General features: G+C 52.9%; 2 protein-coding genes across 10 annotated transcripts in view; both read left to right on the top strand.

Annotated features, from left to right (window-relative positions):
- CBFA2T3 (CBFA2/RUNX1 partner transcriptional co-repressor 3) overlaps positions 1–6,211 on the top strand; it is a 64,698-nt gene extending 58,487 nt beyond the window's left edge. For 7 of the 9 annotated variants that reach the window (XM_060185011.1, XM_060185014.1, XM_060185017.1 and 4 more), the window contains 5 exons: positions 916–1,001; positions 1,523–1,718; positions 1,805–1,873; positions 3,323–3,525; positions 4,075–6,211. In XM_060185011.1, coding sequence (XP_060040994.1) covers positions 916–1,001; positions 1,523–1,718; positions 1,805–1,873; positions 3,323–3,525; positions 4,075–4,374 — 854 coding nt within the window. In that variant the 3' untranslated portion in view covers positions 4,375–6,211. The remainder of the gene's footprint in view (positions 1–915; positions 1,002–1,522; positions 1,719–1,804; positions 1,874–3,322; positions 3,526–4,074) is intronic. The other 2 variants (XM_060185013.1, XM_016191677.2) reach the window with 1 other exon arrangement.
- A 3,942-nt stretch (positions 6,212–10,153) lies between these two features.
- Positions 10,154–13,321, top strand: PABPN1L (PABPN1 like, cytoplasmic). Its single transcript, XM_060185020.1, has 6 exons — positions 10,154–10,676; positions 10,930–11,068; positions 11,317–11,378; positions 11,714–11,820; positions 11,898–12,614; positions 12,965–13,321. Exons 1-5 carry the CDS (start codon positions 10,452–10,454, stop codon positions 11,995–11,997), a joined length of 633 nt encoding a protein of 210 aa, XP_060041003.1. The 5' UTR covers positions 10,154–10,451; the 3' UTR covers positions 11,998–12,614; positions 12,965–13,321.
- The last annotated feature ends 1,555 nt before the right edge of the window (positions 13,322–14,876 follow it).

The following is a 14,876-nucleotide window of genomic DNA, read 5'->3' on the forward strand; positions in this document are numbered from 1 at the left end:
TAAGCAGTGCCACCCTCATTCATTGGAGACTGAAGAGCAGAGCAAAGAGCAAGGAGGCCCTCATTAATGGGCCTGAAGAGCAGAGCAAAGAGCATGGGTACTTGTAGGCATCCACCTAGGAGCTGCCTACAGAAAGAGCCTGAAAGTCCTCATACCCGCAGGCAGGAAACTGCAGGTTGAGGAGACAAAACAATACAAGCCCATTTCTCCCATATGGCTGGCCTTGTGGTCAGGAGACCATGCAGGGACTCACTCACTGTGGATAGCAGATAAGCCAGAACACCTTGCTATTCCAAGTAAACAGTTCAGGGGATACAGATGTGGCAGATTTGCCATCCTGATGGGCACACAGAGGTGGAAGGGACACACATTTCTTTCCAAAAGGACAGGCACAGCCTTTTGAGGTGGTGACAAGAAACTAAGAAGCACCATCACCAAATACCAAAGACAGTCTTCAACCTTGAAGGTCCCAGGGCGGAGGAAGAGAAGGGGGCCTGTGACCTGGACTTTGCAGGATGCATAGGAGCCCAGCTGGCTGAGAGGAGCAGGAAGCACAGGCCAGTGCAGCAGAGATGCACAAAGGCCTAAGGGCTTTTGAATGAGGCCCTAGGCAGCTTGGAAACATGGAGATGATCTGTAAGGGGAGGAGCGGCCCAGGCTAGACCCAAGGATGGGAATATGTTCCTTCCAACCACTGAGCAGAGGCCAGACCTGTTCTGGATCCTTCCATCCCCAGAGCAGTTCAGTGTTGGGATCTCCTTCCTCACTTTATCTTCTCTAGACCTGAAAGTATGCAGGGAGAAGAGAGGTAGGAGCACAGGATAGGGCCTAGAAAGACTTGGGGAGTACAGGGCAATGCCCAAGGACTCTCTCCATGAAACATGCATGAGACCTGAGCACACACCCTTCCTGCAGTTGTGCACGGGTCCCGGCAGGAAGAGGTGATTGACCATAGGCTCACAGAGCGCGAGTGGGCTGAGGAGTGGAAACATCTCAACAACGTAAGTGTCCAAGCCATGGCTCTTCCATCCTAGGGTGGGGGCAGGAGGTGGGGGGGGCTCCTGCACCCACCTGTCTACCCACTTCTGGTTGGCTCCTCAGAACCTGATGTAGCCCTGAAGAAGGTGCTTGGCCTCAGGGTGGGATTCTGTCAAATCCCTTTTTTATTTTTTTTGGGGGGTTGGGACAGTCAGGCAGGCAACAGCATGGTGCCCAAATGTGGCTGGCTGCACTGCCCCCAAGGCAGGTCCCCTCTGAGAAGGAGGGAGGAAGCTCAGCCTCTAGTTCCAGCAGGCTGCCCCACCAGTCTGGTGCCCAGATATTTCAGATCCAGGTAAGCACCTCAAAGAGCCCTGGGCCCCTGCAGAGACCACCCTGCAGACTGATTAGGCTCTTAGGAGCAGATGCCTGCAGCCTCCTGCATGCCAGCCACCTCCAATACCTACACCAGCCCCCAGGAAGTGTGGAAGCAGACATAGGGTGGACCCCACCTATACTCACAAGCCCACCCCCACACCCCTAGCTGCTGAACTGCATCATGGATATGGCTGAGAAGACTCGAAGGTCACTGACGGTGCTGCGCCGCTGTCAGGAGGCCGATCGTGAAGAGCTCAACCATTGGATCCGACGCTACAGCGATGTTGAGGACCCCAAGAAGGGTCCCATGGCCCCCACCCGGCCTCTCAGTAGCTCTGCAGGCGTGGAGGGGTCTCAGCTAGGTGAGAGGGTATGCAGGGCAACTGGGGGCTAGGAGGGCAGTGGAGAGGCAGATCTTCCCGTGCATCACACCAGCCTTGTGTTTCAGACATGCAGCGGGACTTCCTGCCCAGAGCGTTGTCTGCCTACATGCCTGAGGAGATCTGGAGGAAGGCAGGTGAGTGGGCTCCATGGGTCTGGCAAGCTGTCATCTGGGGTGGGTGGAGGGGGGTTCTCAGTAGGGGCCCTGTTCCTGGAAAAAAAAACTCAAACCCTGAGATCCAGCTTCAAGGCTTGGGGAGTAGTGAGAGGGCAGCCCCTCAGCCCAGCAAAAAGCACATGGGCACACACATGCACACAACAAGCCAGGACTTGCCAGGCACTGAGGTTGAAGTCCATATGCCTTTGAGACATAGCCTGAGCACCTGCAGGGAATGTGGAGAGCAAACTCTGAGAAAAGCCAGGCAGTGCAGGGCCCCCCAGGCAGGGAGAGGAGGCAGCACCGGAACAGTGGAGAGAAGAGGTGGGGCCCTGATGTGTGCTGACTTGCAGATGGGTTAGATATAAAGTGTGAGGAAAAGAAGACAAATCTCAGGTTCAGAAAGTTACTGTGGGGGGAGGGAGATCTGCAATTCCAAATTAGAGATAAGGGGCAACCGGCCTGATCAAGGTGGGAGCCTTGAAACCACCGGGCCTGGAAACCACCAGTCTAGACAGAAGGCCAGTGTCCTCATTTTCCTCAGCCTATCTCCTTCCCCTTCATCTGGCTGGTATATCCCTGGTGGTATCCATGTGGCACTCAGTGGTGATGTGGGGTCGGGGGACAGGACGCTCAGTTCACTGTGTGCAAAAGCTCATATGAGGACTGGGAGCATCTTAGTTCCTTTTTTTTTTTTTTTTTTTTTTAACCAGAGCACTGTTCAGCTCTGGCTTATTATGGTGGTGCGGAGGATTGAACCTGGGACTTTGGAGCCTCAGGCATGAAAGTCTGTTTGCATAGCCATTATGCTATCTACCCTCCACCCCATCTTAGTTCCTTAAGTGGGAAACTTGCCTCTCCCTAACCTCAACACCTCCCATCACACAGCAGAAACAGCTAAGGATAGGGAGGCTTTGGGGTGGGTGAGGAGGTGTGGGGACATTGCCACTCCCAGTGTCAAGGAGCAGGGACACTTCAGCTTCCAGTGGTTGGCCCGGCCCAGACAGCAGACTGGGGTTCTCAGAGGTTGAAGGTAGCAATCAGAAGAGAGCAGCAGATTTGGAGTGACAATTCTGTGGAACCCTGGACTGCTCCCAGGTGATCTGGAGTGGGTAGCCGGCTGCCCATGGGACAAAACTATCAGCTGTGCTTCTCCAAGAGGGGTCCTGCATTATACAATCAGCAGGGTCCACATTATACAAACATGTTGGGAACACAGAGTCTCAGGCCCTTCCATGGCTACTGATTCAGAATGGGGTCTGGACCTGGCCAAGCCCTGCCTTTGAATGACCCTTCAACCTAAGTTTGAAAACTTGGCAGTGGAGATTGTGTTTTGGGGCACTCCATACTTGCTCAGGTGTGCTCCATTTGTGTGTGAGTCCTGTCCTTGTCCATGGGCCTGAGACCATCAGGGTGGTCCTCTGACAGCTTCCTTTGCAGAAGAGGCGGTGAATGAGGTGAAGCGTCAGGCCATGTCGGAGCTGCAGAAAGCTGTGTCAGATGCTGAGCGCAAGGCCCACGAGCTCATCAGCACAGAGCGTGCCAAGATGGAGCGGGCCCTGGCCGAGGCCCGGAGACAGGCCTCAGAGGACGCCCTGACTGTGGTGAACCAACAGGAGGACTCCAGCGAGGTAGGGCCACCTGCCCACCCTACACCCTGGGCCCTGCCAGACCCCCACTCGGCACTTCCACATAGGGAGGGACCTCACTGCGCCTCTCTACCCTGGGCACTGAGCTGATGCCTGTTCCCCTCTGCCTATCTGGCAGCTGACTGGCTAGTCCACCTCTAGACAGGCGAAGAGGGGCAGGCAGTCTTGGTTCAAATCCTAGCTTAGAGCCTGGTAGTCTTCACTTTGCCACATTCCTGCTTTGAGCCCTGGTAAGGCCAGAAAGGCCTCCTGGAAGAGAGAGGAGGACCATAGCCTTGGTCTTACCACCCCCAGTTCTGAGTGGGCTACTGTTGTGCAATATGACAGTTGGGGCCTGTCCTCCTAAAGTGGCCTGGCCAGAAAACCCCGTGAGTTGTAGTACCTGGCAGTTTCCTCTCCTCACCCGGTGGCGCATGGCTTGGTCTGAATGTGGGTTGTTGCTGTGTTCGTTTGGCTATTCTCAAGTCAGGATGGAGACCTGGGGGCCCTGGGGCCACATGGCCTGTCCTGACCGACCCCTCTCACATCCAGAGCTGCTGGAACTGCGGGCGCAAGGCCAGCGAGACATGCAGCGGCTGCAACGCAGCACGCTACTGCGGCTCCTTCTGCCAGCACAAGGACTGGGAGAAGCACCACAACGTGTGTGGCCAGAGCCTGCAGGGCCCCACAGCCATGCCACCCGATGTGGCATCCACACAGCCAGATGCCACCACAGGCTTGGGCCCCTGCCTGCCCCCTGGCACCACCAGCCCCTGTGAAGCCAGCTCCATAGGGCCCTCACGCCCCTGCTCCCCTGGCCCCCCTGGCCCACTGGATGCCGTGCCCCACTGACCTCCCCCCACTACTCCCATCTGGCCATGGACACCACATTCGCTGACCCTGATTGGCCCCCAGCTGCTGGACGCTGCACTGGCCCCAGGGGCCCGACCGTTGGAGTCACTGCTGCTACTGCTTCTCTCCAAAAGAAAACACAGAACCAACGAAACTGCATCAACGCAACTTCCTCAGCTCCTGACTATCTCACGTGACAACCTCTTAGCCAGCATCCTCAGAAACTTACCTTGGAGCTTTAGACAGCGGGGTGGACACCGGCCGGCACGGGAGCAGGACCGGCTCTGTCCTCCGCTTCTGTCTCTTTCTGTCTGTCTCCTGTCTCTGTCTTGCCTTTCTCTTTATCGCTTTCATGTGTTTTTCTCTTTGATGGACAAAAATTTGTTTGGTGGCTTATATTTTCAGTGGAGAATTTGGGGAGTTTTGTTGGCAAAAGAGCTACTCAGAAATGGACAAAGAAAACTGGGGATTTTCCCCCTTCCCAATGAAAAGAGGACAAAGAAAACTTGTTTTGTAGCCAGAGACCTGAGCCGCTGTGTCACCAAAACCAACCCAGGGGCATGTGGCCCATGCGGTGCAGACGGCAAAAAATATTTCAGTTTCCAACTCAAGCATTTTTGTTTGTTTCAGGTTTTTTTTTTTTTCTTTTAATGTCAAACTCTTTGGCTTTAAGTAGAAATCCAAAAAAAAGAAAAAAGTTTTTTAAAAACGAGTAAAGGAAACATACCTGTAAACTACCTTGCCAGCTAGCCAGCCAAGGACACCGGACACACCTCTGCTCCAAAGGAAATCCAAAAAACAAACACAAGAAGTGAAACTCCAGACTGTTTTTGTCACTGCCAAAGCGTTCTCTTCACTGCTCTCCTCCACCGGGTTTGATCCAACGTCTGTCTTTTCTCTTGTTTGATCTGTTTTGGAAGTGTTGGGATATTAGGGTTCAGAGGGTTTTGCCCAACAAGAAGCAACTTGTTTCTTCTCGACTAGACGCGGGTTCCGGTGGGTGTGCACACGTCTTAGTGTACATGCCTCCTGTGTGTGTGCAAGGTAGGCTTCCTCTGCCTGCCCACACATCCTCTGTGAATTTCTGTCACAGCTCATTTTTCCACTTCTGAAAAAAAAAAAAAAGTGCTAACGTGTCTTTCCCAGAGAAAGATTTTACTTCTGACGCAAAACTGTGACAATCTTTGGGTTGATTCCTGACTGCGTTCAGAGCAGGGGACAGTCTCTGGGCCTCTTCTCTGTGACCCCACTCCCTCCTCTACCTCTTCTCCACTCTGTGCACCCCCTAATTTGGTCTCAGCACAATGTGCCCATACATCATGTTCCTGCACCTGCACCACTTTCTTCACACTTTTGCAGGAAAAAAAAAAACTACAAAAGCATCACCCTGATATCCCCACTCAGAGACTTGACTGCTGTATATAGCACCCACAGTTCTGCCCAGCTACCCGTTGGGGTGTTCTTGAGAATACCACCCATTCTAGCCTCACTCTTACCCCCCAACTCCCCTGGAATCTGAAGTAGGAAGTAAAGGAATCAGGACATTGTCACTTGTGCTTATCGGGAGGACAGACAGTAGACAGACCAGGGACAGGCCTTGCTGCCTGCCTGCCTGTGAGAAGCTCCCAGGACCCAAGTGCAATATAGGGAGTGACCAGCTACTGAAATTGGGCTCCTAGGGGCCCCGCCAAGAGGCAAGAAGTCAATAGTGTACGTTAATGTGAATGTATATAGTCCTTGCAGAGGTCCAAATATTGATATTCATGATGATAATAAAGAAGAGATGTTTGCCAAATAAAAATAAATAAACCATGGAAATATGAAAGTCCCAAATAAATCTGACCTGTGGTCCTGTGGGAACAATGGGTTTATGCAAATGCTGTTATGTTTTCAGAGATACACAGATTCATTCTGTGAGTGTTGAAGGATTCCACTGAATACCATTCATCCTTCATTCCATGCATCCATGCACCCATCCACCCATCCATTCATTAATCTACCCATTCACCAGCCACCCACCCATTACTCTATCCCACCATCACTTGATCCCATCCTCACCATTCATCATTGTCTTTCCACCATCCCATCCATTTGTCTTTTCACCATCCACTGCACTCTCTCTCTCCCTCTCCCTCTCCCGCTCCCCTCCCCTCTCTCTCTCTCCATATATATATTGTCCTGCAGTCTAACCTACACAACCCACCCTGTCCACTAACTCAGAGTAATATCACCAGTTCTGTCCATGTTTCAAGGGTATTTGAACCCTTCCATGTCCTCAACTGCTCTAAACTACCCATGAGCCCTGCAACTGAAGGCCCCAGCTTTCTATCCAGATCTGCTCCACACATCTTAGAGACAGATAAGGATCTATTATAGGCATCGTGTGTAGATTGGATCAATCTCCCAGCAGCAGCTCTGGGCAACAGGCTTACCTGTCAAGTGTGGTGGCCATGGGCCAGGAGCATGCATTAGTAGGCAACCCACACACCTACTCAAACTCTGCAACCAATGCCACCGGGTGGGGTAAGCACATTTTTAAAAGGTTTTATTTATTTAAGAGAAAGGAGGAGAGAGAGAACCAGACATCAATCTGGCATATGTGCTGCCAGTGATCAAACTCGGGACCTCATGCTTGAGAGTCCAAAGCTTTATCACTGTGCCACCTCCCTGACCACAGCATGTTTTTTTGTTTGTTTGTTTGTTTTTTTTAACCAAAGAACTGCTCGGCTCTGGCTTTTGGTGTTGTGGGGGATTGAACCGAGGACTATAGAGTCTCAGGCACAGAGTCTTTTTACATAACCATTATGCTATCTACACCTGCCCAGGTAAGCACATTCTATGACAAGTCCCCAACATGGTGTGTTGGAGGGGGGCCTGCCTTCTCATCTCCAGGTCTCTGTGGAGCACTGCTAGGTTCTTTCCTCCAGACACCAGTACTCCTGGACCCCTCCACCCAGCTGAGCACTCAAGCTTTCTCTGCCTGACTCCCATTCCCATCCTTTCCCTCAAGTAACTGAAAAGGAAACTTCCAAGCTCTAGATAGGTTTACAGTAGCCCCTTGAACCAATGATTGTGGCTGGGGGGAGGAGGGGAGTTCAATGCAGGTCCCCTTGACTTTCCCAACTTCAGCATCCTCCGCCCCAGAATCCTGCCATGTGAGGCATTTTCCAAAACAGGTCTGATGAGACTAGTGAAGCAGGGAAGGTGACTCAGCAGGTAGAATGCAGACCTTACATGTGTGAGCCCTGGGTTCAGTCCCCAGTACCCACATGTACCAGAGTGGCCTCTTTTTAAATCGATGGTAAATAAGAGTAGAGAGAAAAAAAATGGGGCTGGCAGGAATTGGGCTGTAGCGCAGCGGGATAAGCGCAGGTGGCACAAAGCCAAGGACCAGCGTTAAGGATCCTGGTTTGAGCCCTGGCTCCCCACCTGCAGGGGAGTCGCTTCACAATCGGTGAAGCAGATCTGCAGGTGTCTATCTTTCTCTCCCCCTCTGTCTTCCCCCATCTCCATTTCTCTCTGTCCTATCCAACAACAACAACAACAATAATAATAATAATAACTACAGCAATAAAACAACAAGGGCAACAAAAGGGAATAAATAAATATTTTTTAAAGATTGGAGCTGGGAACCAACTCCTGTCGGACTACAGGCCTGTGAAAGGCCATGTGCTGCTCCCCAAATTGCAGAAAACTATATTGTATATGCTTCGTGACGCTCTTCTGATCCAGCTGACCTGACAGTGCTGTCCTAAAGAGTCCACAGGACAGGCACATCATGCAGACTGCAGTCAGAGAGTCATTCACTGTAGGCACTGTGGGCTCCTGGCAGGATGAGTGTCCACACTACCATGTGGCCCACCGCCTCCAGGACCGGAGACACTTATACACTGAGGAGGGGAGCAGGAGAATGGGACACATGTCCTCTCTCTCCTTCCTGTTATTCTTAGTTCCCCAAAAGGAGCTGCATGAAGTGACAGATCAGTTCTTGTTACGGTTTCCTCAGGGCTGTGCACCACCCATGACAGCTGTGCCCGACACATGTCCCCTGTGTCCTCTCTGTGTGACCTGTCATGGAGCCTTTGCCATTTGGGCCAGGCCCAGATTTCTGTATCATGTAATAAAGCCAACTCTAGTCATCATGGACTGGTGCAGAAACGAGCAAGAACCTGGAGTGGGAAGGGGGTAGAGTCCTAAGGAAGGCAGGGAACTGGAGAAAGGGACATCTTGACCTGGTGCAGGAGTGTCCCCCTGTAGGGCAATGCCAGGACGCAGTGCCCAGTTTTGGTGGCCCAGGGGAGGGTGACTTAATCCTCAGTCTGGGTGTGGAACACTGTGTCTTCTGAACGGCGTCACTGGAAAGGCCAGCATGGGGTAGGGTTGTCCCCTGGCCAGGCGGCTGGCGGGAGCCCCAGCTGGGCCCTGTGTCAGCTGCCTGGCCTGGGTGGTGACACTGTTTTTCCACTGCAAAGCTAAACTGAGCTGGGTGGCCAGGCCTGAGTCCCATAGCTCTGGTTCTGGCTGTTCCAGTGTCCCCCAGGAGAGGTCATATGACTGGGACTGCCTACCTTATACTCCAGGAACAAGACGCCCCCGTGTGGTCTGGCCCAGGAAGGGGCTCACTAAGACCAGTCTTCTTCTTCTAGCGTTTGCCCTTCTTCCGTAGCCAGTCAACAGCGTCAGGTTGAGCCTGATGTAAAGTTTCGAGACCTCCTTTGAATCTGGAGAGGGGGCAGTCATTGACTATGTGGGTCATAGTCTGTCTGTAGCCGCAGGGGCAGTTCGGGTCGTCTCTGGCTCCCCAGCGATGGAACATAGCGGCTGCGCACCGGCCATGGCCTGTTCGATAGCGATTGAGGAGGGCCCAATCATAACGTGCTAGGTCAAAGCCGGGTTGATGCTTGCAGGGGTCTGTGATGAGGTGTTTGTTCTTTACCTCAGCTGACTGCCAACTCTGTTTCCAAGAGACTGGAACAGAGAAGTTCATTGTAGGCATAGGGGACCAGATTGGGTGACGAGACGTCAAGCGTTGGACAGGGTGGGCGAAGATATCCGCGTATATTGGCAGGTCCGGTCGAGCGTAGACGTGGGAAATGAACTTAGATGATGCCGCATCCCGACGAGTGATCCCAACACAGATGCAATCAGCCGCATGGTCACTCAAGAAGGGAGAAATAAGGCAAGCTGGGAGTATGGATCAACCTGTCAACACCCATGTTCAGCGGGGAAGCAATTACAGAAGCCAGACCTTCCACCTTCTGCAACCCACAATTACCCTGGGTCCATGCTCCCAGAGGGATAAAGAATAGGAAAGCTTTCAAGGGAGGGGGTGGGATATGGAGTTCTGGTGGTGGGAACTGTGTGTTGTACCCCTCTTATCCTATGGTTTTGTCAATGTTTCTTTTTTATAAATAAATTAAAATAATTTTTAAAAAAGGAAGAAATAGGAATTGGTGAGGCTTTCTAAAAGCAGCCCACCAAGCACTGTGTCAATAGCACCCCCTGGAGTCAGACATGAGGGTGAGGATGATACTGGAGGAAGGGCTGAGGCAGCTAGGAACTGAGTCCAACAGGCAGGCAGCTTCTGAAGAGGAACTAGACAGAGCAAGCTCCACCCTAAACTCCACCAATTCTCTCCCCTATTCTAAATATCCAAAGAGCCCCAGGCCCAGCCAGCCTCATTTTCTTTTCTTCTCTTTGCTTTAATTATTTTTTAGTGATAGCCAGAGTTTCACCACTCCAGGCCAACTTTTTCAGCTAGACGCACACGCACACGCACATACACACACACGGGAAGACATCACAACATCTAAGCTCCTCCCTAATGCAGTGGGGGCTGGAGACTGAAAGTTGGGTGGAGACGTACTAAAGCAGGCACACCGTCCAGGTGAGCCATCTTGCCACCAGCTGGGCCTTCTAAGCTTAAGTGGAAGCAGCTGGGAGGCATAAGGAGCTGAAAACCCCCAAGGGGCCCATGCAGTGCCTGGTATGCATGTGAGTGGGGAGGCTTCTCCTGACCTTTTCTCATCCTCCTCTTCATCACCCTGCTGGCCTTGTCCTCACTGTCCCCATCTTCCATGTGGCCCTTCCTCAGTCATGCTCTCTTCCCACCCCCCTCTGAGGCCTGGCTCCAGAGTGCCTCTTGGGACCCAGAGGCCCAGGGCTGGGGGGCCTGGAGTGGGACTGAGAAGTGCTCTCTGGGGCTCGGGGGTGGGGACAAGGAAGAAGACATCAGAGATGCAGACTTCCTGCTTTCACTCTTGGAGAGGGAGAACCTGGCCAAGTGCCCCACACCTGCAGAGGTAATGGTGGGAGTCAAAGCCCTGGAACTTCATGTGTGAGGAGGAGCACAGAGTATGGGGGACAGAGCTCCTCTGACTAGCACATGAGGAGAGCCGCAGCCCCAATATCAACTGGTGGGGGGAGGCCTATGGGGGTCTGTGAGGTGTGTTCATGTGTGTTTCTGTGTGGGCTTCCCCATCCCCTTCTAGGAGCCCTCAGTGTCCCCACACAGAGACAGGCGCAGCAACTGAGCTCAACTACTTGCTTCCACAGGAGCTGGAAGCCATCAAGAGGAAGCTTTGGGCCATGGAGCAGGCCATGGGGCCACCGGAGCTGCCCAGAGCACAGGGTCAGATAAGGGACAAGCAGAGTGCAGGCACTGGCCTAGCCCCTCCCCCAATATCCCAAGCAGGTAGGAGTCTGTAATTGACTGCTCCTCCCTGAGGGGCAACCACCCCCGACCCCCTTGGTATGGAATTTGAGCCTTTCTCCCTGAAACTCGGGTCAGCTCAGGGAGTATCTGAATGGGTGTTGGGGCTGGTGGGCAGCAGATCTGGGACGCACATCCTAGAATAAACCCTCAGGAATGACCTTCTTGAAGAGTCAGAGACACTCTCCCCACAGAAGTGAGGATGAGTTCTGAGACCCCTTCCTCCATAGGTTGCCTTGAGACCCCTCTACAGAAGGTGGAGGCTGACCACAGATCTGTCTATGTGGGCAACGTGAGTGGTGGGAGGGGGTGAGGGGGGCTGGGATGGGGTCTGGCCCATGCATGAGGTAAGGCAGGGTGGAGTGGAGTAGGGGACATCCCCCCAGGAAGGACTACAGGCCTGATGTCACCCAGCTGCCTAATCATTGGCAACGAGTCTCACTTCCTGAAAATCAGACTTCAGTAGGGCCAGATTATGGGGGATTGGGTGGGGGGTGGATGCCATCCCTTCCTCAGTAGCCCCCTTGCAGGGATGTGGGGAAAGAGATCACACCCTGGGGCCCAAGAGACCACACTCTTTAGGGGTGAATCCCTGGGGAGCTCCCAGCTGCTATGTGTTGGCCTCAGGTGGACTATGGGGGCTCAGCTGAGGAGCTAGAGGCCCACTTCAACCATTGTGGGAACATCCACCGGGTCACCATCCTGTGTGACAAGTTCTCTGGACACCCCAAGGGGTAAGTGAGGGCCTTGGGGGCACCACTGTAGAGGGGGCACCCGACTTTAACACCTTTTACCTCCCACCCACCCCCAGATATGCCTACATAGAGTTTGCCAGTGAAAGCTCCGTGCAGGCTGCTGTGGGGCTGGACAGCAGTGTGTTCCGAGGCCGCATCATCAAGGCGAGTGTCTGAGCACAGGATCCATGGTATGGTGTCTCCACGGAAACCCATGGACCAGAAATCGGGAGGACGGGACACAGTGCCCAACCTGGCCCTGCTCTGCTCTCTCTGGGTGGGGGACCTGAGACACCAATAGCTTTGGCAAGAACAGGAGTCAAAATTTGAGGGGTTTCACTCCCAAGCAAGACCCTCCTCCTCCAGGGAGGATGTTGGTATGGGGGCAGGCCAGGTAACCACAGTAGTAGAGGGACAGTTCAGGACTAGGTGATGGTCTGATGCCCAGACAGCCTGATGCCCTGAAAAGTAACAGACAGTAGGGTCTGTGCCCACCTGCCTGTGAGCCCCCAGCAGAGAAACCCAATCAGACTTTTTGGAAGAGGTGGCTTTATCTCTGGGCTCTGGCGCCACACTTAAGGGGGTGTAGGTAGGCTGCCCAGTGAGACTACAAGAGCAGGAGTCTCAGGACTAACTCAGCTATGGTTGCAGGTCCTGCCCAAAAGGACTAACTTCCCAGGGATTAGCTCCACAGACCGCGGGGGCCCCAGGAGCCACCTAGGCACCAGGGGTGGACCCTACCTTCGCAATGGCCTCCAAGCAGGGGCCCACTTCAGATTTCAGGGACGGAACCGGTGAGCAGTCCCAAGGGGCTAGGGGTGGGTCATGAGGGCAGTCCCTGTGGCTCCTGGGGGCTACATCACCAGTCAGACCACTTAGTGCTACAGAAAGGTACCAGGGCTGGGCCCTATGTCAGCCCAGTGGGACTACTGCTCATTTCCACCAAGGCCCTAACAGTGGGGTTTGGGGAAACCTAGAACATCTTACCGTGTTGACATGTAAATCCTGCTTCAGCACAAGTGGGGGCTGTGATGCAGGGGTCCTTTATGGAGACTGGTTATACTCCTTGATGGGTGGTGCCCTCTGATTGACCCACTGTCTTAGAGTTCTGGCCTCTGACTTGTGTCCTCTCTTCTCTGTGCAGGGGCCGAGGAAAACTCTCACTGTGGTACTCACCCTATTGATGGGCTGACCTGGAGGGACCACAGGGACCCCGGGACATTGGGTGCTAGGGTCACCCAGTTGTCCGTGGGGGAATGGGAATAGAAGGAGATACAGGTGGTCAGCAGAGCTGCCCCCTGTGCAGACCCAGCTCTTTCACTCAGGGGACAAGGAAAGCATTGGAACTCAGACCACCCCCACACCCCACTTGTCACAAGGCAAGATGGTGGTGATTGGCTCCAGGCAGTGAGATGGGCAGGTCTGGGTTCTTCCACTAATTCATTTTAAGGAAAAGTCAGTGTGTCTTAAAGCATAAATTATTAAACTTGAATATTTTTTAAAAGCACATGACAGTGGGCCTTCCTGTTTCTTTCTCTGGGAACAATACTTCCTGTCTCCTGGCAGAGGATGGGAGGGTTAGGGGTGGATGGCTGTGGACATGTCTCCCCTACAGGGTGACATCCATCTGCCTCCTAGAGAACCTGCAGGAGGGCACAATCTGGCAGGCGGGTGGGATCAGGGTGGGGGTCTTCCACACAGCACCAGCCTGCCCACCTGGGAGAGATCCCAGGATGTGGGTCATGTGCAGCATCATACAGGGAGCATCACATGTGTTGGTTTTCTGTGAGGTCCATGGTAAGTTCACCCCAGGAATTAGTGCCATCCTGGAAAGGCTTTCTGTATCCCTGTGTGACCACTGCAAGGAGAGAGTGACCCTGAGTCTCTCCTTCCCCGGGGGGGGGGGGGGGGGGAGCTCTGAGTCTGAGCAAGGAAAGGAGGATGGGAACACATGATGGAAGATGAGCACTGGACAGGTCTCCACAGCTGTTCCAGGGAGGGATCAGGCATAGTTCCTCTGGGAAAATAGTGCTGGGCTATGGAGAGGCACCAGGAGGGGGAGATGGTGACTTCTGACTAAGGGTTTCTACTGGGAAATGTCCTAGAGCAACAGCCCAGGGCTGGGAGGCAGAGCTGAAGGGGCCCTGGCCCCTCCTTCCATTGAGGTGCAAAAAAGAGGATGAATACCAAACATCACTCATCAGTGGGCCCTAAGAAACACAGCTAAGGAGAAGACAACATGAAACCATAACAGGTTGAGGCCTTTCATATCTGTGAACTGAAGAGCAGAGGAGATGGTGAGTGGGGAGAAGCTGGGGGTCCAGTGCCCTGTGGTAGAAGAGGGTGACAGTTTAGTGGAGGATGAAGTGTGCTAACATCTGTTTGGAGGAGAGATAAGAAACTGTACCCCTGTGACGACATCATCCCTGTAAATCAACAATTCCAAAATAAAGTGATCTGAAAAGAGAATGTGGAAGGATCAGGTGGTGGTGCCCCCAGTTTATCACACATGTTTACATGCATGGGGACCTGGGTTCAAGGCCCCTGCTTCCTACCTGCTGAGGGAGATGCTTCACAAGCAGTGAAGGTTGATGTAGATGCACATATGGGGGTGGGGGAGCAGTGGCTTCAACATGATAGGGGTTTTCTTTTTTCTTTTTTTAAATTTTTAAAAAATATTTATTCCCTTTTGTTGCCCTTGTTTTATTGTTGTAGTTATTACTGTTATTGATGTCATCATTGTTGAATAGGACAGAGAGAAATGGAGAGAAGGGAAGACAGGAAGGAGAGAAAGACAGACACACCTGCAGACCTGCTTCACTGCTTGTGAAGCGACTCCCTGCAGGTGGGGAGCTGGGAGCTTGAACCAGGATCCTTAAGCCGGTCCTTGCACTTTGCGCCACCTGCGTTTAACCAGCTACGCTTAACCAGCTGCGCTACCACCTGACTCCAGGGGTTTTTTTGCACATTAAAAAAAAAAAAAAGTTGAACACAAGTAGTCTAGGGTGGTGGGTCAGCAAAGATTCAGGTGTTTATTTTTCTTCTCTCCCATCCTA

This window comes from Erinaceus europaeus, chromosome 2 (assembly GCF_950295315.1).
Source record: "Erinaceus europaeus chromosome 2, mEriEur2.1, whole genome shotgun sequence".
Classification (NCBI taxonomy): domain Eukaryota; kingdom Metazoa; phylum Chordata; class Mammalia; order Eulipotyphla; family Erinaceidae; genus Erinaceus; species Erinaceus europaeus.